General features: G+C 35.1%; 3 protein-coding genes across 7 annotated transcripts; 1 reads left to right on the top strand and 2 right to left on the bottom strand.

Moving 5' to 3' along the window:
- Positions 1–680: 680 nt before the first annotated feature.
- On the bottom strand, positions 681–10184 carry Naa60 (N-alpha-acetyltransferase 60). The gene is made up of 6 exons (XM_022082067.2): positions 9915–10184; positions 9719–9827; positions 8296–8460; positions 6991–7217; positions 6353–6457; positions 681–4141 (listed from the first exon to the last, which is right to left on the bottom strand). The coding sequence occupies exons 1-6, from the start codon at positions 9929–9931 to the stop codon at positions 3979–3981; spliced, it is 786 nt and encodes a 261-aa protein (XP_021937759.1). The 5' UTR covers positions 9932–10184; the 3' UTR covers positions 681–3978.
- A 67-nt stretch (positions 10185–10251) lies between these two features.
- On the top strand, positions 10252–14466 carry LOC110838664 (ribosomal RNA-processing protein 7 homolog A). 2 transcript variants are annotated; one of them, XM_022082066.2, is made up of 7 exons: positions 10252–10427; positions 10654–10793; positions 10952–11017; positions 11892–12018; positions 12251–12413; positions 13777–13907; positions 14271–14466. In XM_022082066.2, exons 1-7 carry the CDS (start codon positions 10394–10396, stop codon positions 14354–14356), a joined length of 747 nt encoding a protein of 248 aa, XP_021937758.1. In that variant the 5' UTR covers positions 10252–10393; the 3' UTR covers positions 14357–14466. The 2 variants fall into 2 exon arrangements, with proteins under 2 accessions (XP_021937758.1, XP_021937757.1); XM_022082065.2 differs by having other exon boundaries at positions 10892–11017.
- LOC110838661 (integrator complex subunit 15) lies at positions 12465–22330 on the bottom strand. 4 transcript variants are annotated; one of them, XM_022082060.2, is made up of 7 exons: positions 22130–22330; positions 21011–21132; positions 20052–20267; positions 19558–19726; positions 18140–18311; positions 16278–16645; positions 12465–15488 (listed from the first exon to the last, which is right to left on the bottom strand). In XM_022082060.2, exons 1-7 carry the CDS (start codon positions 22212–22214, stop codon positions 15409–15411), a joined length of 1212 nt encoding a protein of 403 aa, XP_021937752.1. In that variant the 5' UTR covers positions 22215–22330; the 3' UTR covers positions 12465–15408. The 4 variants fall into 4 exon arrangements, with proteins under 4 accessions (XP_021937752.1, XP_021937753.1, XP_021937754.1 ...); XM_022082061.2 differs by having other exon boundaries at positions 12465–15485; XM_022082062.2 differs by lacking the exon at positions 22130–22330 and adding an exon at positions 21777–21911.
- Positions 22331–25250: the final 2920 nt, after the last annotated feature.

The raw sequence follows: 25250 nt of genomic DNA, 5'->3' as shown, positions 1-25250 counted from the left end.
AGAACCTAAAGATTAAAATACACAATAATTTTGCCTGTTGTTTTGTATGGGTGCGAAACATGGTTACTCACTCTCAGGGAGGAACATAGATTGCATGTGTTTGAGAATAGGGTGTTGAGGATGATAATTGGACCTAGGAGTGAAGAGGATGGGGTATGGAGAAAACTGCATAATGACAAGATTAAAAATTTGTACTCCTCCCCCAATATTATCAGGGTGATTAAGTTAAGAAGACTGAGGTGGGCAGGGCATGTGGCGTGCATGGATGGGGCAAGAGGTGTGCACTGGGTATTGGTCAGGAAACCTGAAGGGAAGAGACCACTGGGAAGACCTATATGTAGATGGGAAGATAATGTCATGCAGGATCTATGGAGATAGGAGTTGAAGGTGACTGGATTTTGCTGGCCCAGGACAGGGACCAGTGGGGGGTTTTGGTTAATTCGGTGATAAACTTTCGGGTTCCCTAAGCCATGTAGTTAGTTAGAAGTATGTTGTGAGGATGTAACATAGACTGCATGGCTCAGTTATGACAAATGGTAGGCTTTGGTACCAGCAATAATGAACCTATAGTTTATATTATAAAAGAGCAAAACTAGAGCTTGAGGTGTCCATATTTTTCAGAGACTAGTTGCACCAGGTGGAAATTGGTAATGGTTCCATTGTGATACATGACAATAAAAGACTATAGGACCATCTATTATTTTCACATTTTTCTTCAATCACATGTCTATTTTGTTTGCTTGTGGTACACAACCTGCAAAACAAGGAGGTTGACTATTTTGCATTAACTCTGAATCAAATCTCGAAACAGATGAAACTAGGCTAACAGTTCAGAACTGTAAAGTGTTTTGAAGCAAAATTAGTTTCATTATTTCACATCTCCAACTCAGGAATCATACTTAACTATGTCCACTCCTATGTTAAGATTTGAAAAGAATACTGCCAGTTCCTTAATTAACGAGGCCTACTTCTATCGTCAGATGTCATCTACTGAAGCAAGTCTGAACTCCATGCTCTTAGATCTATTCTTATAGGAGTAATTCTGTCAAGCTGGTCATATAGGCTTCTTCTTTCTCATCACTTTGCCTGCATGCTCTGAAATCTGAAGGTAAGACAGACCGTTTGTGGGGACACAATCACAGATGTACTCATAGTATACTGTCAACTGCTCAGCTCAAGTAAATGTCCCTTTTTATTTTTTGAGGTAAAACTATGTGCAAGTCATAGGGCTTGCCTTGCATTGTTTACATATATTGTGTCTCACCACAAATTCTCTGTGTCACCTTCATATTTCAGAGAAGGCAGGCAGGCAAAGTGATGAGCAGGAAGAAGCATGTATGGCCAGCCTTTAAATGGAGAGTAGCCAATTTCAACTAACTGTGGAGTGGAAACAGTTAAAGCCATTTATGAGAACCTATTTATCAACCATGTCTAAGGCTCATTCACTGGAAATATCAAAAGACTTTCTAACAAACTCTGGAAGTTAAATGCCACAAACATTTCCTTTCTTTGTGCAGACACTGGGCATCCCTGAGTCATGAGGTGCAACAAACTAGCTATAAAATAGTATAAATTATTAATTACACATAACACAAATCAGCTTGTAGACCTTCAAAATCATTTTCTTCTACAACATAAACAGGTATTGAAATACTGATCAACTACACACTGATAATTTTCATCAAATGTGTGAATACATACTATAATGAAGTATGCAAGCATATTACTATACACAAAGATTTATCTATGTACATAATATTGTATATATAACTTTCTTTCATCATAGTACTAAAACTATTGTTTTTTTTTCCCTTTTATATCAACTACACTGAACCTTTAACCCTCATTGCATAGACTTGGATATAATTGTACTATAATTTATGGTAAAACATTCAAGTCCACTTTCTACATGTTTGAAAACATTTGTCATCTTCTACAACAGATACAGATTACATTACACTATAATAATAATCATTACTATTACCACAAACAGAAAAGAGTATTTAAAGGTAATTAACTTTCATACAGCTCTAAAAGTGACATCTGAAGTGTGGCTGCAGTTAGATGGCAGTGATACATATACCAAATCTACAGCTGTTTCTTGGTACAAACATAGGAGTTTAAACTCCTTTTAACTTTGTTATTTCTGTTATTGCTGCAGAAGTTTATTCACAAACAAGGAATGCACAAAAACTGAAGCTATTATAACATAACAGGAATACTGCAATAGAAGAATAATCTTTGATCAGTCTTTGCTCTGAAAATCTACAATTCATGAGCTGCCTATTATTGATATTTTCTCGAGTGTGTGTACGTTACACCTGAATATGCTACACCAAATAAAATAATGCAAAAGGAAAATGTAATATGAGTATAATGTAGCAGCTAAAACAACATATACTTTAATTCAGTAAACACTAAACACTTCACGTTTCAAGACATCAGTTTCACACATTCCTTTCACAGTAACCTAGTTGTTTCGTAATTACAGATAGCTAGAGTAAGGTCAAACGGTGCAAAGGAACTGGATTCAGACAACTTTCCTTTTCCATCCATGACAGAAACAACACTGCATCAGAAGCTATCCACAGCATTATGGTAGTATTCTTATCAAATGAAAGTAACAACTCATAGACCTGAACAATTAACAAAGGTCTGATGTCTACACTAACATAATGTTCCATGTCTATAACAGTTCATACCAATATCTGTTCCTTCTCCTTACACCCAATAAAGAACCAGTAATCACATCTTAAAATGTTCATTCCCATTCAACAGTTTTTCAAATAACTTCACAAACCACATTCAAGATACAAAGGCAACCAGATGTAAAATACACTATATAACTTAACATATCAGTTTATGAATTTTCTCTCTCACTGTATTAACCCTTTACATGCTAGTGAACCATGTCAATCAGACAAGTTCTGCTGGCTCTGATAAGATCCAATCTGGCTAATACTTAGAGGCTTGTTTCTTATTGCATGTACTGTATTTTTCCAGAATATCAGACTCTCCTTCCTCAAAAATACTACCCAAAAGAGGGTATGCATCTTATGGCCCAAAGGTATAGAAGGTTTTTCCTTAAAACTTTCTCTCTAAAATCTGTCTTATACTTTGATGTATCTTTTAGTCCAGCAAATATGGTACACACATTAAGCAATGGCAATAGGATGCAACACTTTCTGCTAAAAATCTTAGGCACAGAGGTCTCTCTCATGTTATTCAGTTTCTGAGACACAAACCAACAATTCTTGTAGACCCTGTGGCACTAGGTTCAGTGGTAAGAGGGTTAACAGCATCACAACATATGTATGGTTTGCTATAACAGAGCAAAATAAGAATATATTTTCCACTCACTGGGCTGATGCAGTTAATGAATAAACATCTTACTAATTATATTAGTTGAAAGTTATTAAAAATAAAATATATCAGAGTATCCAATACTGAGCCCAAGTTAACATTTTTGTAAAGATTTCCTGTACAATTAATGCATTTTAACTTACTGCCAGGTTAAATCCATCGGAACACAGTAGACCTAAATGTTTTACTGCTGCATTAAGACAATAAAATGTAGAACAGTTTTAAAAGTGTATGGGTCATTTAAATTAACTGGTCTGCTATACTGAGGCACTATAGACTAAAAATGATGCAGCAAATAGTTAACTACACCAATGTGTCCATACTTCAACTTAAACAAATTTCCACCACAACTGTCTGGTAGTCTTGTATTTTTGTACTTTGAAATCTAGCAATAACAACAAATACATACGTAGGATCACTGAAAAATTAGAATAAAAAAACAGATGTAACTAACTGCCAAGAAAACAAGAATAATAAAATAATATAGGCCTGTACTTCAATGGCTTCACAGCTGCAACAAAACTCTGCAGTCTTGACTAAAAACATCAAGGATTTCAAGTATCAAGTAACTTCTGTCAGCATTCCCCACTAAGAGGTGTTTCATTTATGCCGGTGTTAGCTATAAAACGAAAATACTGCAGTGGTGTTCTGTACCACGATACGGCGAATTCCAGGCCACACCCAGTGGACAGCACCTTGCATCTTGTGCCAAACCCACAGTGGAAGTGAGCAAGGGTCAGCATGATACAGGAGTCCACAGTAGTGCTTCAAATAGTCAGTGAGTACTCATTAAGGAAAATCACTATTGCCAAATACCTAAGTATCACCCTATTACTTTATAATGGCAGTGAGGGGAAAGAAAGATGCTGAACTTTAATATCAGCAGGGGAAGAAAGGTAGTAGAAGTGCTAAGACACATTAACCATCTATTACCATGGAATTTACTGCAGTGCTATCATGCAGGATGTTTAGACTGACCAAATCTCTTGTTCAGTTGTCTATAAAATAATAGGATATTATGTTAGTCACTTTCCACACAGCAAACAAAACATTAAACAAGCAATTACAGTACTTCTTATTAGTTGTTTCAAGAAAAAAATATCAACAATCCTGTGTTAAGTTGGTACAGTTCAAACTTGTAAATAACTGTGACAAAGAATATAAAATCATGCATACAAACAAAATTGTTTACACTTGAAAGGACACTAATGCCAAATGTGATTCGACCTCAAGAGGTCATCATCAGAGGCAAAAAAAATTAATTCATATAATACAATTCAAAAGACTATGGTTTTCTACAGAGCATAGAAGGTATGTACTTTACAAAACCATACTTATGTAACACCTCACTGGACATTAATTGCACAGGAGTTGGTGTATTAAATTGAGTACTTAGCTTTTATGTCCACTGGTCTGATTGCTGTTGTTGGTCTACAGTGAGTCGTGGTTGCATCATCTGTGCCTTGAACTCCTGTGAATTAACGTTCAGTGAAGTGTTACATAAGTATGGTTTTGTAAAGTACATACCTTCTATGCTCTGTAGAAAACCATAGTCTTTTGAATTGTATAATATGAATTAATTTGTTTTGCCACTGATGATGACCTCTTGAGGTCGAATCACGTTTGGCATTAGTGTCCTTTCAAGTGTAAACAGTTTTGTTTGTATGCATGATTTTATATTTCAATACACTGCACGGCATGCAAGGTTTTAAGATTATGTCAAACAATACTTGTAAAAGTACACAATGTACACTTAACATGCGTGATCGGCAGAAGGAATTATAGATGGTAAAATTAACAAGACAAAACTGATATATAACTTGTTCACTATGAGATGACCCATGGAAATAGATCTCTTCACTAAACTGAATATGACTAGAATGAACTCTTCCCACATATGTAAAAAACAAACATTAAATTCACATGCAATTATACACTGTTACCTGATACTTATTCTGACATATGAATAGTAAAAACTATACACTGAATGAATAAACAATCATTACTATGGCTGCATATTCACTGCTAGTGTATACACTAAAAGAAAATAATATAACTTGTTTAATATGTGCTTTAAAGTGGTGTTGTAACAGACCACTAAATTAATTAAATACAGAAATCTTATTTCAATTCAATCAAGTTTTTCTTTCATTCTTTATTAATTTTTGTGACCTGCTGAAACAACTGAAGCATTTGAAAATTCTTCTATGTAAAATTTAATCAAAATTTGTTTATTCATTCTCAAGTCATTTCATGCATACAGACAGATAGAGAAATTTTAATAGGCATTCCACAGTGTTGCAAACATGCCTATAAAAGGTAGTGTAGAACTTATAAGGAAAGTACAACCACAATCTTGCTACTTCTCTAAAATTCAAAATTAAATTTAAAAATATAAATAAAGTATACTTACAAACACATAAACTTCAATTTGAATATGAAAAGATATTCTAAAAAATGTGTAACTTAACTAAACCTGCAAAGACGTAAAATGACAGAATGTAAAAAATACAAGAAAGAAAACATTTTCAGAATCAGTTACAACCTACAAAGAACAAATTTTCACGTTAAAGAGCAATGAATCTTTAGAATAAAACTTAATAAACACAGTAACAACTAGTTCAACACATCCACTGAATGAATGACCACAGGTTTCAAAAACAAGCCTTGATGCAACAACAGGAACACCATGATTTTGATGCTCTTTTAAAAGACCAATGAACAACATGAATGCTGGAGACAAAACAAATCAGCCTTAAATTGTCAAACTTCATAAGCCAATATGGCAATGATAATGACAAATTTTATGTCAGAAAACTGTGAAAGAAACTGGTCACTACCTATTTTAGGATATAATCCTGATATCTGCATGAAGAAATTGAAGAAACCCATGAAAACTTCTTGCACGACAGGCCTGCCTTTCAGCCAATATCTGAACCAGGACAAACAAGTACTATATTGTGAGTAACAATGAATTTGAAAAGGATATTATATGCCCCAGGGTGGATGTCCTCCATTGATGTAAAGCACATAGGTGAAGCCATCTTTACACTTTCCCTTGATGGAGTAATAATAGGGGAGAAAGGAATGTAACCTGAAAAATAAAAACATGATCATAATGGGGGAACACTTGTGTACTGTGAGGGGAGACATCTGAATCTGAATGAGTGATCCTCCATTTATTTAATGACAATTTATCAGTTACACAAAGTATGTAGTACTCAATGGTAAGATGACCATGAATCATGAATCTGGAAGAATATGAAAGGAAGCAACCAAACCATAGCCTAGTTTAAGGTTCAGCATATTCAGAATGACATGAGGCTTCACCTCATGATGCAGACACAACAAGTTGTAAATTTAGGCACTGCTGTAAGCTGTTCCTCTTTGTTGTTCCAAATGAGGGGTACTATCACAGCATATTTGGTGGGAACGACCAACTGAAACCATGAAAACCTCGGTCAGTTCAGTCAGCCACTGGGTAGATATTTTGGATATGTACTGGCTTAGGGTAGTTCAAATGGATAGCTTTTGTGAAGGTAGTGACAACTTAAAGGTTTCCCAACAGAGAGATCTAGTAGCAAAAAATACTTCCTTTATCATAACCATATGTATATCTTCACTTACCTAAAATTACGATGCTCATAGAAGTGAATGGCAGGTGAATTAGTTGTAAGGACATGCAGAAAGAGGGCCTTACATTCCACATGTTCAACAGTTGTAAGGTGTGAAATTAGATTGTCAAGTAGCAGGGAGGCTATGCCATTACGGCGGTGATCTTTGCTCACTCCCAGACTCAATATGTATCCCACTTCTGTCTGTTTACTGAATGACTGTGATAGAATATCACGATCCTGAAACATAAAACTTTTAACATGCTGAAAACTGTGAACTATTCACAGAAAAGGAAACCAGAATAATAAAAGGAAAGATGTGTGAGACAGTCAGAAAGTAAATTTACAAGGCAGGTATCTTCAATATGGATGACATAACATAGATAAGAAACTCATGAATTATCTATCCTTTCACATAGTTTATCATAAAGAGTAAGATGCTAATCATACTGTGGATCACTCTTCTTTCAACATGTGTTTCATTGCTGCTTCCATATTGTCATCAGTATTAAATCTGTGGTCTCCCAGAAGATACTTTTGCTGTATAATCACCTGAAGCAGCATCTGGGAGGCCTAAACTAAAATCAAAGTGAAAATAGCAGAGAAACATGTCTGAAAAAACAGGACACTGACTTCTGTAGGCAGGGATAAAAAAAAGTCATCCCACTGTGTGACAGTTTTAACCTTTATCAACACTATATTCAATACACATTTCAAAAATACACTCAGCATTTAAAATATATTGTATTGTCTTATGGGATGTTACTTCCAACAACACGACCTGTATGAAGTTAGATTTCCCATTTTTTCTTTTGTCAGACTGGGTCGTAAGCAAGGTACTTAAAGAAATGTGACCATCTAGTTATTCATGGCAGAAAAAGAAACATTTCCAACAATCCAATCCAGTGAAATATACCAGTAACTAACATAAGAATTCACAATACAATTATAAATTCACACAGCAGAATCCTTTACAAGGAGCTAACAGTCACTCAGCTGGTCAAAGAATACCCCATGTTTTACAGAGCTCAGAAATTCATTACTGTCACAATAACCCAACAGTGGATATAATTAAATTACTAATAAACATCAGAACCACTATTCAAAAGAAAGCAGCCTTAAAAATATGTACAATTTTAAAACAGAGTACATTTACTCAAATAAAAGACAAAACAGTTATAAATGATCATATTTTTTTAAACAGCAAAGGTAAAATATGTGACCAAATTGTGCTTATAAAATTATAAAACTTGTTCATCACAAAATGCTTATTACAAGTTCCAAATTACACAAAGATTACAATAAGGTGTTAACATACCTCTCGATTTAACTTTACATAAGATTTTATTTCAGCCACAATAAGACCAATGATGATACCATCATAGACCGCTGCTAATGAATAGAATCTAGGATTGGAGGTGATGTCTTCATACCATGAGTAAGGATAATCAATAGGAAACCAATCCTGACAAAGAGCCCGCACCTGAAATACATTTTACAACACTGCTTGAACTGTAGAAATTGTGAACCAATAAATCTCACATGACAAGACTGTATTCCTGAACTGGTAAGAATATGGTAGGACCCTGCACTCCCCTATTTCAAGTTACTACCTCAACTTTTGATCAGAGGGACTCAAAAGAAAAATTATGTAATGCATTTTGGCCTTATAATATGTATATAATGAAGTAAAGAAAGAAACTTTAATGAAACAATTTCTTAAGCAGTTGTGTGTTACGTTGAGTTTCAGAAAAAAGAGGGAATACAAATGGAAACATCAAGATCACACACATTCAAAAATTGTATTGTATATCAGCAAGAAGGCTGTTCTTCTATTACCCATCTTCTGTGTGTTACCGAAGAGAGACGCTGGTCAAGAAAAGAAGTGTGTTCCTTCCTCTTCTAATTTACACAAGAACATAACAGTAATTTCCATAAATATATCCAAGATCAGAATTATCATAACGTAAACTGGGGCATTATAAAACATGGAGTTCCTCAAGGTTCAGTACTTGGCCCTCTGCTTTTCCTCACACATATCAATGATTTACCACGAAGCATTAACTCTCAGTCCAAACACACATTTTGCTGATGATACTAATATTATTCACATCCAGAAATTAACTGCTTCCAAATTTGCAAGAATGTCTTTGCTAGCTTGAATAAATGAATTAAAGCCAATAAACTCATATTAAATTTGACAAAACAAATTTCATGAAATTTTGTACTACCAACAAAAATTATGTTAAGTTAGGTACAGAGTATGATGATAAAACAATTGAAGAAGTAGAAACAACTCAATTTCTTGGCCTACAAATTGACAATAATTTAAATTAGATAACACATATTCAATACATGATGCCTAAACTAAATTCAGCACACTTTGCTATGAGGACTGTCACATCACTCATGAAAACAAAAGGTTTAAAATTAGTCTACTTTGCTTACTCTCATTCGATAATGTGATATGAAATCATTTTCTGGGGAAATTGAATGGACTGCAAAAACGTATTTTTACATCCAAAAGAAAAACATTAGATTAATGGCAGGCAGTAATTCTGTTTCTGACTGTCATAACAATGTAATTTATATTTGTATTAGAAACAAGTACTGTATTTGTGCCATGATGTTCTACATCCTTGGTTCGGAAATAAGAAGGATCTATGGAATAAAAATAAATTCTATTCTAACACATAATTAATACGTAGCAAAACATATTTCGCCTGTAAGTAGTTACTAACCTCTTCCAGATCTGAAGGGCACAAAAACCTCAACTGAAGGTTTGTTAAGCTGCACAGTGGCACTGCTTTAGTCATACAGGATTTTTGATTTAATGGGTATCCAGCATACCTGTGAAAAAAGTATAATTTACACACACACTGTTCCAATAATAGAAACTACTGAATATTTAATTTAACTGTCAAACGTTCCACTTACCAGTTAATTCCAGCCATGAAATGCCCAGTCAAAAGCCAGGCCTACATCATTCTAGTTTTTTGGCAACATATCTAGAAGTACATTCTACATTTCAGTTTCAATTAATACTGTTTTTACAAATGGTAATTTCATACAATTATGTAGTTATTCCCGATAAATTAACAGATGAATTATAGCAAATACACTCATTATCCTCAATGTTTGTTGCCATTGCAAATCACAAATATTCATTGCAACCAATATCGAAAACACAAAATTCTTCTCCTTACATTAGCAACCAACTGTCGACTTCATGAATTCGTTACTCATATTTTCTTAAAAATAGTCAAAACATATGTTTAATAACAGACTACAGTGAATAAATCTTGTGTCTACGATATCCTGCAACGTTCATGCAAATTCGGCTCTACTGAAGCAATAGACCTGAGGCACCTCTCAGGTGACCCTTGGTATTGGTGAACGTGTATATATATATAAAAATGGCGAAAAGTGATACATTCAAGGGTTTCAAAGGTTTAAAGAGTTTTTAAAGTTTATTTTAGTTAACATATGGAAAGGGACCATGATTTCTGAGTGTTTAATAGTAAAATTCCTATTTTCTGAGTACACAAATAGTTACTAGTTATAATTTATAATGTTTATAGTAACAATCACTCTAACCTCAAAAGAGTAATGAATATTTGAATATATGTTAGTGTTTTAGTACAAGGAAATAAAAATTATGTATTCCTTCTGACAGCCTTTCCAGTGAAGTTCAGTGCGGAGAGTACTACACAACATTGGTTATATTATAAGGAACATTCTGTGCGAGAAAAGAATTCCAGTAAACCCACAAACAGAACGCTCTTCATCATAAATGTACCTCCATATTGTAATAAGGTAACAGAAATAACAAATCCACATTCGATGTGTGTATGTGCTTTTATATATATAACTGTAAATGTATTATTGAAACACATGAACTAATAACTTTCCAGGATTGCTTTAAGCGAATTTTCAGTGTATGTGGATCAGTAACATCAGTATTCTTTCATCAGAAGCCATCAGCAGGCACAACACCTCCTGAAGAATCACAGTTTTTCACAAAGTGCCCACGAATTAAGGTAATAATAATAATTATTTTCTAAGTCATGGAATAAAGTCCCAATTATCCAAGTGAAGGAAGGGGAAAAGATGCACAATCCAAAATACTTTATTTGCTGCTGTCACAAAACTTCACACATTGCTTTACATTTTTTCAACAATTGATGTTATTTTGATAAATAGCTTTAACTGCTTGTTTTGTGAACTCTGCCTCACAGCAGAATGAATTTCATTTCCATCCTCCTCACCCTCATCTTCTCCCTTTTGTTTCATGGCAGCATAGACAATGTCTGTCTGTCATGTGCTAGAAGCCCACTTAACATGCATCACTCTGTAGCCATTCTTCTTTTCTTCACTGATGCTTTCAAAATTTCTAATAGCTCACACCATGTACACAATCACTTGATCCCTACCCTTGGCTAATTATATCACCAGTTTTCCATTCTCAAAATTTTCAACAAATTCAGGCTAGTTTTTGGTCTGTGTAGTCTTAGCTATGGACTGCACTATTAAATAAATAATACTGGTAGATAAATACATAGAAAAAGGATCATAAATGTGTAAAATCAAATATTTTGCATGGATATGATATATGTTAAGAGATATATGAGTTATATTAAATATAGAATATAATTTATTTACATTCCATAGGCCTAAGCCAAGGATGTAGAACATATCATAACAGAAATGTAATACTTGTTTCTAATACAAATTACATAGTTGACAGAAAAATAACAAGCCTCTCAGTATAGGTTGGAAGAAATCATGGCAAACCTAGCAGCCTTATGAGCAAGGCAAAGGTTACTGGATCATGTGTGAGGTTAAAATGTCAAGGAATCCTATCTATGAAATGCTTCTGTAAATAATAATTTGCATTGTATGTCAACTATACAGGGATTCAAGGTTGCATATGTGGTGTTTGAAGATAACAGAGGACTTCAGAGGGCTTTGAAACTGGGAGAGAATATGAAACCAGTAATTTTATGCACAAAAGAGACACCCATTTTATGTGGATTACAAAGTAAGTTTTAGTCAGTATGATACGTAACTTTAGGTACATGTAGCTGTAAGCAGGCTGATAGCCACCATCTGTAATCATTCATAAAAACTAGAGAATGCCAAGTACATTTGCTTTACATTTGAATTCCACATCTATTTCTGTTTAAAATATAACCTGAAAGTCTTTATGTGCACATGGTGTTTTACTGCGTATAATTATCAAAAAATGAAATTTATTATGGATACTTTTTCAGAATGGTGCCAAGAATATAACAACAGAATACCAGATATCAGTCTTTTACAGAAAGAAATTGATACTTTCATGGAAAAATTTGATGATGAAGCCCACAGAAAGGCCCTAAAGGAAAAGGAAATGATGCAAGAGGATGAGGAGGGCTGGATCACAGTCACAAAGAGGTGAGGTGAACTACAGTAAAGAAGGTTTCAGAACCAAGAAAATTCATTCACTTGTAACTGAGACATCAGGCACCTCAAATATATTAATATAACATAAAGTTCTGTTATATTGCCATTGTTTCAGGATATTATAGGTACAGTGAAGTGATATTATATTTGGCTAAAATGTCTGAGATAAATTGGTGTTTTCCATGATGGAAGTCTTATAGTACAAGCTAGGTTACTATAGTCTTCATACAGTTGAGCAACACACACAAGGTGTGCAGTGTATTCTTTAAATGGCCATATGAGATTGGGTAGCAGAGATGCAACAGTTCTTCATTGTAAAATGAAGATAATATGTGGGGCTTTCCATATTAATGTGTTGACGGAGGGGTTTTCCGAGATAGGTTCAAGGGTATAGATGCATATTAGCTGGGCTCATTTTAACTGTGAACAATTATGTTCTTTGGTGCATGGTGTATTTTGTTAGGTCACAGTGCTGGAAGGTAAAGTCAGGCAGACTAACATCAGCACTTCCGTAAATAGCTAATATATAGCTATACACAATATATATTTTTCTTTTTTGGAGAGAAATATCCTTCACGACATTTATACAGCAAGCTTCCCGTACCAAAACTTATACAGTTGTTTACAGAATAAGCTATGCCTGTACTGTGCTTCACTCCACTGTATAAACTTAATAAAATAGGTCTTCCTGTAAGATGTCAGTCATAAGAAATACGTAAGTGGGACCCAGTCTCCTACTTTTTAACTACTGAAACCTGTTATTTTAACTTGGACATTATAACCATATACACTGTCATTACATGATACCAATGATATTATCCTGAAGCAATGACAGTGTAGCAAAACTTTAATCATTAAGTTACTATTTTAATCATGTGTTAATTAATAACATATTTAGTGTGATGGAACTACTGCCGTATATTTCTCTGACAGATATTAAGTTCAGTTTTGTTCTTCCCATGAGCCGGGGTAGCTCAGCCAGTATAGTGACTATGGACTGGACGACAGGGGTTCGATCCTGAACAGGGGCAGAGGATTTTTCCTCCAGCCTCTGCATCCATACTGGTTCTGGGGCCTACCCAGTCTCCAGTCCAATGGGTGGGTGGGAGGAAGGGGTGTGACACTGACCACTCATTCCTACCTAGTGCCAAAATAAACAATGAGTAGGAGCTATACCTCCTCTCCCCACAAGCGTGTACATGGCATGTAGTGGGACAGCTTTACTTTACTTTGTTCTTCCCTCATCCTTTTACCTAGTATTCTGTATGGGTGTGATCTCACTACAAGCTAGATACTTCTGCCAGTAAACTGCACAACACTACAGTGGTATTCACCTTTTCCTTTTTCGTAACAGAGGGAGAAAGCCTGGATTTGCCCGTAAGGAAAGCGTTGAAAAGAAAATAATGGGAAAAGAAAAGCAACGAAGATCAAAGAAAGAACTGCGAAACTTCTACAGATTTCAAATACGGGAGTCCAAAATGAAACGTAAGTATGGCAAAATTAAACTTAGTTAATTTTAACTCCATACTTGCAGGGAACAATGTAGCATTGTGTTTAGTGACAAGGTGAAACTTTACCTCATCATCTTGCAACTTGGCCAAAGATAAATGAAGCAGTCATTGTAGTGTGTGTGTGTATGCACAGCAACTGTTATACAGTTTATTACAGAACAGAATGAACCATGTATAAAAAAAAACTTAATTTCCATATTCCTCATGTTCTCAGTTATTCATTTACCCGAACATTCAAGAGTAAATGCTGGATCACTTGGTAATTATTTGTTATTCTCAATTTCCTGGTATTTATAATATATATATAATGAAAGCTATTTTCCATTTTGTTTTTTAGATTTAGTGAATCTGAGGAAAAAATTTGAAGAAGACAAGAAGAAGTTGGCACTTCTGAAACAGTCAAGAAGATTTAAGCCATTTTAATCAATGCTTCACCATTGTCAGATGCTTTCAGTTAATGTCAATAAAAGCCACATGTGAAATAGTAAAATATGTGAAACAAATAAGGCTAAATAAAGGTGTTACAATAATTATCCCACTCAATTGATCACTGCTTATAACACTAGTGGACCTTAATTAGTAAAGCTAGTTGTATTTGTTCATACTTGCTTCATGTTTTTACTGTACTATTCTTTTAATATCAGATTTTCTGAAAACCAGTGTGGTTAAACAATATACTTTTGTGCAAAACCACATTCAACATATTAAACAGTTTTATAAAAATGTGTCACAATATTTATGACATATATAGTACCTGACAGGCTGATGGAATTATACTACCATAGGTTTGTTATAGCCAGTTTGCAATAGGTTATCTGTGGCTAACTTTGTCTACTCAAACACTGACGATTATATACTAACAAGTATAATTTCATTTTTTGTTTTTCCTTTCATTGCCACACTGGCTCTAGGGTCCAGCCATCCTTATCTAATGGGTCTAATGGCCTCATTCCTTGGGGGTTAGGTGGGCAAAATGTGAAGCTGAACACCTCTCCATATAGCGTTGACATTAAGACTCATCTTCCCTATGTCCCGATGGCACAGGCACAACTTCACCATTATAAGTGCTCATAAATATCTAATTTTAGGCTTTTAGGCATCAATTTTATGATCATAATTATCCTATGTATAACATATACTATAGGTCTACAAAATTTCAAAGTGGTAACATCATTTAAGCTTCCTTTAATATATACAATCATGGTCCTTCTCCTGAACCAGATGAATCCAGTCCACACTCTACCACTGTTTTTTCTTGAGATCAGTTTTAATATTAACTTCACATCTATCAAATTAAAAACAGCTTTTTTTTAACCAGTTACCATGGCAACAGCAGCTTCAGTGCTTGTTATAGACGTAGATAAAATGTGCAGTTTACAAAAACATACAAGATCTGCCATAACTAAAACTTGAAAACATACCCGAACAATTTTTGAATTTCCATGCAGTCAACACAGATACCATCATATCCACTTTCATAAATTTCTGTGTGCATTTATTACAATTTGTAGCAATCTATTTTCTGGCAGCATTTCCAGCTGATTGAAAAGTTCTTCTGGAACAAATAGTAAAAAAACTGAGTACTGGAATGAATAGCATGCAAACTGAATTTGAAAAATATTTTATCATTCCCTACTAATATTTTGTATTTCTATCATCTTTCCTAAAAAAATAAAAATTGAAAAAGATTAGAATGTATAAAACTATAATTTTACCATTTGTTTTATGATTATGAAACTTTTGAAAACTATAAGACTGACCACTTAGGATACATAAGCACATGTCAAGGAAAGAAGTAGCTGAAGAAATTCCATGCTTTATGAAACTGAAGATTCATTTGAGGGGAAGACACTGCTGGGGAGACCTAGATGTAGATGGGTGAATAATGTCAGGTGGGATCTATGGGAGATAGGAGTTGAAGGAGACCGGATTCTATTTGCCCAGGACAGGGTCCGGTGGAGGGCTTTGGTTAATTCGGTGATGAACGTTCGGGTTCGGTAAGCCATCTAGTTAGTTAGAAGATTAATTAACTTTTTCACAGAAGCATCCCACTGCACTCTATCCTGAACCGGCTGAATGGAGTCAAAAGCCTCATACCCTATACCTCAAAGATACAGTCTGACATATTTCCATCTACACCTAAATTTTCCAAGCGATCTCTTCCCTTGAGGTATTTCAACCAAAATGTAAATATTTATCATGCCCATTTAATCTCCCTTGACTTAATCACCCTGACCCCACAAGGCAAAGAGAACAGACTGTGAAATTTGTTATGCAAGTTCTTTCATTCCTACAGTATGTAAGATAAAATAAACGTGAAGAGAGAATGTCAAATAGTACTTACGTATGTTTCCATAAACACAGTGGGTAACAAGACCCACTTGTATGACCTGTGCAAACCTATCAAGAGTCTTGTTCACTGCAGTTTCACCCCTCATTCGCACTGATTCATCATCAATTCTCATATGCTCCTTGAGCCATCTGGTGACAGGTTCCACAATTGCAAAAAGATGTTGGGCAGATATTATGTTCTTACTGGCAGATGCTACCACATGATGTACCTCAGGAGGAGGGGTACAGCACTCCAACAAACTCTCCAGCAATGCCAGATGGAGACAAGAATACAATGGAGATTCTAAAGAATCATTAGAATTTGGAATGTCACTGCAACTTGATAAATCAGCATAATGCAGTGGAGCAAGGATACACCACCTGTACAACAAGAAATGTTGACCTTAAAAGTGTTGGTATGGTTCACTACAGTTCTAAAGGATAATATTTCACAGATTTAAATACTAGTAATATGTTTGTTTCTAACATATCACCATACACACATTACAGTGGAACACTAGCTGCTGTCATTACAGCAATATATTTAATACAGTTACCACCTTATTTACAAATTTCCTACATAATTACACTATTAACAACTGCACATTCTTCCAAGGTCCATCAACATATAATTTTTAAAGACCCTAATGTGAATGTTGTCACCTCATGTGTTCATACAGCAACCATGTGACATGGTAATAACAGGGAGATAACTGTTAAGTAACCTCCAATGGCATTACATTCATGCCATATTTCATGAAAAATATGACTGGTTTAAACCGTAGAAATAAACTTTGTCCATTGTCTGGTATTGAAAAGGACACATTTCAGACTGGACTGAGGTTAGCTCTTTCTAATGGACTCAATTGTGTAGTGCCCCTTCCCTGTTCACCTGAGGACAGAAACATCCAGTTTCAGAAATGCTGCATTCTTCTGAATACCAGACAATAGACCAAGTTCAAGAATTTAGCAACCCTAAGTGTAACACACAATTGTCAAAATCATTTAAAATTAACATGTCCTGTATGTTTAACAACCAATTAGTTTGCATTTTTTGTGTATTTCCTATGACTGTCAATTTAGACAGGAATCATTCCTTAAACTGTGTTAACAAACAGATCCTTGTAATGATGTATACTTGGCAGTAAAGACTGAATAATTAAGTATTATTTAGATGAAACTCAGCTTCAAAGGGTTAAAATGGGAGACACAGACAGAAATTTTTTATTTGTGACATATTTAACCCCTTGAAACTGAAGTTAATCTAAATATTTAAAAACTGTGTTCACTCCTCAAACATAATTAAGGAATAATGTTTAAAGAAATTATGTTTATTCTGAAAATTATACAAACACTATGTAGGCAAAATGAAGAGTTATTGAATGTTAAAGCATGTGATATATATAGTTACCACTACTAGTCTGTAAAGGGTTAATGATAGTGTCAATATTTCATATTATAGTGTCAGATGGTAAGATGATTAATGAATAATGAATTGGAATGGACATGGAAGAAAATATGGCATAATTCAGAGTACTATACAGGCATTTGCACAGAGGTACTGAGGAAAACCACTAAGAACTTTAGTCAGGACAGCTGGTCTCCAGGCCAGTATTTGAACTTTGGACTTCCAAAATATAAAGAAAATGTGCTAAATATTCAGCAGCAGTCTTCGGTGCATGAAGACTATCTTTCCTTTTAAAATAAAGAGCAGAAAATCTTAATTATTCTCATCAGGGAAAAAAAGCAGATGTAAGGAAGTATCACTTACCTCCAACCAGTGCCAATGTTAAGAATGTGTGCAGATCTAACATCAAACCCACTACTCAACTGCATGGCTGTCACCCAATATGAAGCTTGCTTAATTTTACTCACTTGAACAAACCAGCAAATGGTGTGATGGCTGCCATAGGAATTCCCCCAAGTGGCAGAGCTAACTGAAGGTTCACCACCAGGGCAGCAAAACACAGGGTGGGGTTATCTGACACCCATTGTGTGATGACTTCCAGCAGCGTGTCAGGTGGGGGACTGAATATGTGTCTTTTCTCTGCATCAGTAACAAGCAATTACTAGTACACTGGCATATGCATGCTCATTTCATTTACATATGAGAGGTGTAGAAGCTGATAAAAAGCAACAGAAATGAAGTTTCGACACAGTATTGAAGAAGAACAAGAAGGGAGAAAATCTGAAGTCAGGATATTAGCTTTTAATTCAGATACTAAGAAAAATATTTATGTTCTTTAATAATTTCTTCATTAATAGTTTTAGAGCTATTATGTTGCCAATTTTTACCATCCTCTCACTTATTGCCACTATCAAAAATGCAAATACCAGAAGCATTATGGATAAATGCAAAAAAACTTTCTAGACCCGCATTAATATCTATGTATGTTGATTTAAAGATAATTAAAGGGGGTGGTTTAAAAGTTAAAGTGAAGGTAAGTTCAGGGGTGCTCAGCACCCCCTAAAATCTCTCACTGGGTGTCAAGACCCATGTTCACAAGAAACTACCTGACCCAGATAAATCCAGTCCACCCCTTCCCAGTGATTTCAATAAAAAACATTTTAAAATTGTCTTCTCATGCCCAGGTCTTCCAAGGGGCATCTTGTCTTCAGGCATTCCAACACCCACATGCATGCTACATACCCTGCCTATATCATGCTCCTTGATTTGATTATCTAAATAATATCTGGTGAATAGTACTAATTGAGAAGCTCCTCATTACACAGTTTTCCCCAGCCTCCTGTCTCTCGGGTACAAATATTCTCAGCACCCTAATATGAAACACCTTGGATCTGTGTTCTTCCCTCAAACTTTATCGATCATGCATCTTTTATTATGTGCAGTCCCGCTGGACATACATCACAATAACCCTGGACTTAAATCCAGGGTGGCAGCCCTGTTGATCAGAGGTTTTACATTCCTATTCATGCGTGATACACGTTAATGTGAGGGGCCTACATAAAGCAACAGCTAATATTATAGTTTAATTTTGATCCTCGCATTTTAGGAGAAACAGAGAATATAGCTATTAAAACTCCATGCAACAATGTACAGAAAATTACGGAAAGTTTACATACACTAAAATAACACTGCAATAAAACTTTGAGCTATAAAATAATTAATTCAGTAAATCATATATTTGCTACAGTAAAGATTTGTAACACTGTGTAAAAGAAATCTTGCAATATAGTCACATCTGTATGAATAAAACATATAGTTTTTTATCACTCATGTTGGACATTGGAAAGTAAGAAACTACAGGCAACTGAAATAGGAGGTAACTCACCAACAACACCATACATTTCAGCTACAGCTGTCAAGAAATTTGCAGTAAATTGTGGTGCAAGTTGTGGTAAGTCTTGGAGACCACTCACAGCCTTTGGAATGAGGACAAAGTAATCTTTCACCAGTCCCTGGGCCAAGTCAAGGCTAAATTTAGAAGTGCAACCCAATTGCTGAAAGAAATAATAAATAACATAGGACATTTTTAACATTTTCAGTAAGATAATTTGGTTTCTGGATTATCCAACCATGGCATTTTATTCACACTTACACTTGTTTATATACAAGGAGACAAAGAACATTTTTTACCTAGTAATGTTGTATCACAAATTATAATAGTATAAGGAATAGATCCTACCTTCATACAACTTAACTGTCACATGGGTTCCCTTTGGAGACCAAGTCGTGGCAGTATAACCAGTATATCAAAGGTAGAGAAAATTACACTTCTAAGAACTATGATAGAACATAACAAGGCAGTTAAAATTACCAACCAACCTGCATCCAAATCCCTGTGGCAGTAAGCACTGGCACATTTTTGGTGGAGCTGGCCATGGAAACAAGTTTGATAAGGAGTCGAGAGCGATCACTGTGGGTTGGAGGGAAAAGAGACATAAAGACCGAGTTCTTTACTGCTTCACTGCTGTTCCCACTGTATGTAAAGTAATCACATAATACTTCAAGAAGCTGCAGCTCTTGGATATAGTTCAGCCTCTGAAATATTAGTATTAAACAAACACATAACACAATGGTCACATTTCTTCATCTGAATATTTTGTTTTACAAACTACCTCACTTACTTTGATGAAATTTGGAATGCGAAGTCTACACTGAAAGTTACTCAGTGAATCTTGTTTGGTTCATCCTGGTTAAGCACAATTCCTATTTTACATGAAGCTTATATCAAACTTTATATTTAATAAAAATGAGAAACATTATATAAAACACAACAAAAACCACACAAGGCTATATAATATCCTAACTGTTGATTAGCTAAGTCAACAATGCATCTACATCTATACTACCTGGACATGAAGACTCTATATATAGATACATTCAAATGTAAAATAACAAGTGGAAATTCTGTGTACTCCAGAATAATATAAAACTCTCCAATGTTGTTAATCTTCAACTTTGGGGGATATAAATTTACCTATGTTTTGAAAGAACTGGACTGATAACTGACAAATATCTACTGTATTCTGAAGTTGAAGAAAAAGATACTTGGTTCACAGGTAGACATATATTTATCCAACAAATATGAATTTTCTGGCAAGTTAGGTTGTGTCACATTATAACTGTTTAGTTTATGTTACCTCAATGTTCAGCGAAGTAAACATAAGTGAAACGTAATTATATATGACAAGTTTGGTGGTACAATAATGTACATGTGTGCTAAAGAGATTCAAATACTCAGTCATTACTTTGCAAAGTTGAAATAATGCAAACCTGCTTACCCTCTTCCTACTTCCTCTTCTGTCTACTTCGCAGAAAACAAATTCTGAGATGATTTCCATTAAGATGTCCACATGTTTAGCTCCAGAGATACGACCACTATTCTGAGTTGCACACATCTGTTCTGTAACGGAAGATAACTATAACAACAACAAATTATTGTAAAGAAGTAAATGTAGACTAAAAAGCAAAGTACTCAAATTTCAATATTTGTACCACTGACATTGTATATGCCTTAAAAAAGTGAATAACAGGGTGATCACACACAAGAGATGACAGTAAATAATATGAGATGATTAAAGAAAACATTAATGTGAATTAATCTAACCATTTACATTATCAACACAGTTAATAGTTACATATGATCTTCATACCATTAAATCAAGAAGTTGCAAAGCCTATGTCTGCATTCCACCAAACTATATGATATACATGAGAGGATATCCCATGGCCAATGGACCTAAAACCTGGAAAATTGGTGAACTATGATTGGTGGTTTCATTTCCACCCTCATTTTTTAAAAAAAAATCTCTCTTCTGCTGTCATACTATCTCTCTTCTATTGACCATCACTCTGCAGTTATGCCATTGTTGAACATGACTGAGTAAATGGCATAGAAGACAGTGTTTAACATGTCAAAAAAGTTCTTCACAGTGAGAAAAAACTGTTATACCAAGCACAATAATTTTTCAGAACATAGTAAATCCATTATTACATCCATGTGAGTACAGTTTGGCAACTCAGCTGACAAGTAACATCATAACTTACTGGAGAAGAGTTGGCGGAGAAAGTGCACAAGCAGTGATCCTTTCTAAGGGTTTACATATGGGATGATAGTACAGTAGTTTAGGCTACCAGCCAATACTATATTATATAACAGATAATAAAATGCTGAAAGTACTGTTGGACGTGCTGTCTTCAAGCATGTGCGATTCATAATGTAACTTTGCTATCCAGCGTTTAATATCCTAAAAGAAAAGTAGTGCTGCAGACCTCATCAAACTTTTGCTCTTGTTTACCGAGTGAAGCTGACTTCGAATTTCGACTTTTCTGTCTGTATCCACAAATATTCATAACTCGTACCAGTCATAGTGCCCCGTTGTAATGAAAATTTAACCTACCAACACGGACTAAAGTTTCTCTTGCACAAAATGGAAAGTCGGTTTTCCTGAGAACATGTTTCAAGTCAGAACTTGAAATGGACATCGCTATTCTGATTTCTTCAATCAAATTAAACTGTTGCAATGAAGTTTAATACCATCAACTATCAAATTCATATCAGCACTTAAAAACAATGAGTGCTGCAAACATAAACGTATCTCAGAAATTCCCTCACGTAACATGTTAGCCACACAAACAGTGAAGCAAAGAAATTTCTCCAAAGTAGGAAGTTTACAGAATTTCCAGACATACATTCGAAATCAAAACATTCTTTATTCTGATCAAATGACACCATAAACGAAATAAATCAGTATATTCTGATTTTAATCAATTAAAATTAATATTTTATAAAAAGAAACAACGAATCATGCCAAGAAACCACTTATACAGAAGGGATAGGTACAATTTTTTAATAAATATTAATGTAACTCATCTCTGAGCATAAATCCCGTTAATATTTCTTTTGCATGACACCAGTGTAATGTATACCAAATTTAGTGGAAGGCGAGAATAAATAGAAAAGTACGTGGTGCGTGAGTGAGTTCTGTCTTCTAGTACCATGCAGTAACATTCATTGCTTCTATTGAAACTGTGTGAAAAAATATAACGGTTAGTTATAAAAACCAATGAAAAATACATCTAAAATGTAATTTTGCAAAGGTCTTCAATCATTTGTATTGAATTTTTTAAAATAAAATTGTCTCAAGTTTTTTAGTATCCCTTTTTTAACTTGATGGCAGTGCTGTATTTGTTATCAAACTAACTAGATGGCTTTCCAAACCTGAAGGTTCATCACCAAATTAACCAAAGCCCTCCACCGGACCCTGTCCAGGCCCAACAAAATTCAATCTCCTTCAACTCCTATCTCCCATAGATCCTGCCTGACATTATCCTCCCATCTACATCTAGCTCTCCCCAGCGGTCTCTTCCCCTCAGCTTCCCAACCAACACCCTGTGCACACCTCTCTTGTTATCAAACTGTCAACTTAATTGCTATTTTTAAAAACTGTATTGATTAATTTTCAAAGAGTAAAGATAAATATTTGGACGAATTTTTTCTCTAATAAAATTACATGATACTTTTTTCATTAAGTCAAATATGTTCTCTTCTTGTCTAGTACAATTAGTGTATTATTATTATTATTCCATCTATTCACCACTTTATAGGGTATTTACTTCCATGTAACCAGGACAAATCTTGTCCCTAAGGTACATAGTGCAGCAGCTATTTCCAAAATACAGTTTGTTTTTAATACGTGCTACATGTATTTTATAGTTTTATTGTTAGAGATTACTACATATTTAATGACAGCATCTTTCGAATGATGTATGAAGATCCTAAAATGGCAGATTTCTGCAGTTCCCTGATGTGTTCGCCTGGAATGTTGGCCAAATATTTTCTAAGTGACTTGAAGGCAGTTCCAATTGCTCTTATAAGTATTAGAATTATTTTTGCTTTCACTTTCCACATTCGCTGTATTTCAATGAGAAGGTCCTTGTATTTCAAGATCTTCTCTTCTTCCTTCTTAATCACATTCCTGTCAGTAGGTATTGCTATATCAATTAAGAGGCAAATTATTATTATTCAATTTGCACATTACAGGTTTACTGAGATAATTAACTCAGTTAAATGTAGAAATACAACCATTATGTTTTCAAGTGATACCTGCTATACCCTTTAAAGTTAAAAAATTAGTTTTTTTTATTTTGTTCACATTATTATTTTTGAGGCCAGTGCAGTTAGCAGTAATGTAAGCATTTCCTGTTCATGCACTAAAGGAAACTTTAAACTACTGGGTCATTTTAAAACCAGTACCATAAATCTCTTCTAGCATTTCATCTACATTGGACAACTGTACAACCAGATTGACCAAGCTGCCATGGACTCATTATTTGCTCCAGTTGTGGCCAATTTCTACATGAATCATTTTGGGCAACTGGCACTGAGTGCAGCTTCATTAAAACTGACCTACTGGTAAGTCATTTTGTGCAACCTTCAGTCTGGCCCCATGGCACATGAACTGGAAGCTCCCAAAGTACCTCAAGGTATACATAGGGCAAACAGGAAGCTCCATGAAGACAAGATGTAAATAACATGCACAGTACTTATGCCTGTACCAACTCAACAAGTATGCAGTGACTGAGCACAGTATTGAAGAAGGTTTGTCACGTCAAAATCAAAGAACCCAGGGTACTGGCCAGAGCACTGGGCTACATGGAGTGAATAGTGAAAGTGATCCAGTTGCAACCAGAAAACTTCAATAGACATGGAATTTAATCTGAGTTGATCCTGGAACCCAGTCACCAACCTAAACCAGCAAAGCCATTGAGCAACTGAAGGGTGGATGATCAACAACCTGAAGTCCAGATATCCAAGTTAAACAATGGCAATGCCTGCTTGCAAAAGTCCACCTACTTTAAGCAACACGGACTGGGTCAGAGAAGGCATGACTTAACTGTGTAACTCTGACACTACTTCTGTTGGCCCACTTGTGGACAAGGACACAAAGCACTAAGAGCCAGCCATAGATATAAATACCGGGTCTACAATTTATGAGGCTGCGGCCGTGCTTGTCTTGCGTGGTCAGCCGGCGCTCTGTTGATGTGGGCGGGAGTTGTGCGCGTTCTTCCGGTGGGTGACAGGCAAATCAGTTTCAGTGCCACTAGTAACAGCTAACTATGAATATTTCTCGTCACTAATACATGTTATTACATTAATTGTTCTTACCTTAAATCACAAAAGATGTTCAAAGTGACTTACTTGTGCTTGCAGGCAACTTCACATATCGTTAACATGTTTCAAAATACTTGACAAAGCTCTTCTTGGGAAATTGCCGAATATTTTCTTTAAGTGCTTCTGCAGTGTGTGGATAAATTGTGAACGTTATGTAAATTTAATAGTTAGACCCTTTTTTACGGTTTCTTCATGCAAGACAATGTTACAGCTCACACAGCTGATCAGTCGATGTTAGCATTAAGAGAAATGCTTGGTGAACAAGTTATCGATCAGTGGCCTCCGCGTTCCCCAGACTTAAACCCGTGCGATTTTTACCTGTGGGGCACGCTGAAGAACAGAGTTTA

This window comes from Zootermopsis nevadensis, unplaced genomic scaffold (genome assembly GCF_977971745.1).
Source record: "Zootermopsis nevadensis isolate Lab colony 2312 unplaced genomic scaffold, Znev_1.0 Znev_ptg000028l, whole genome shotgun sequence".
NCBI classification, from domain to species: domain Eukaryota; kingdom Metazoa; phylum Arthropoda; class Insecta; order Blattodea; family Termopsidae; genus Zootermopsis; species Zootermopsis nevadensis.
The sequence above is the reverse complement of the archived record's forward strand: the minus strand, read 5'-3'. Positions and strand labels throughout refer to the sequence as shown.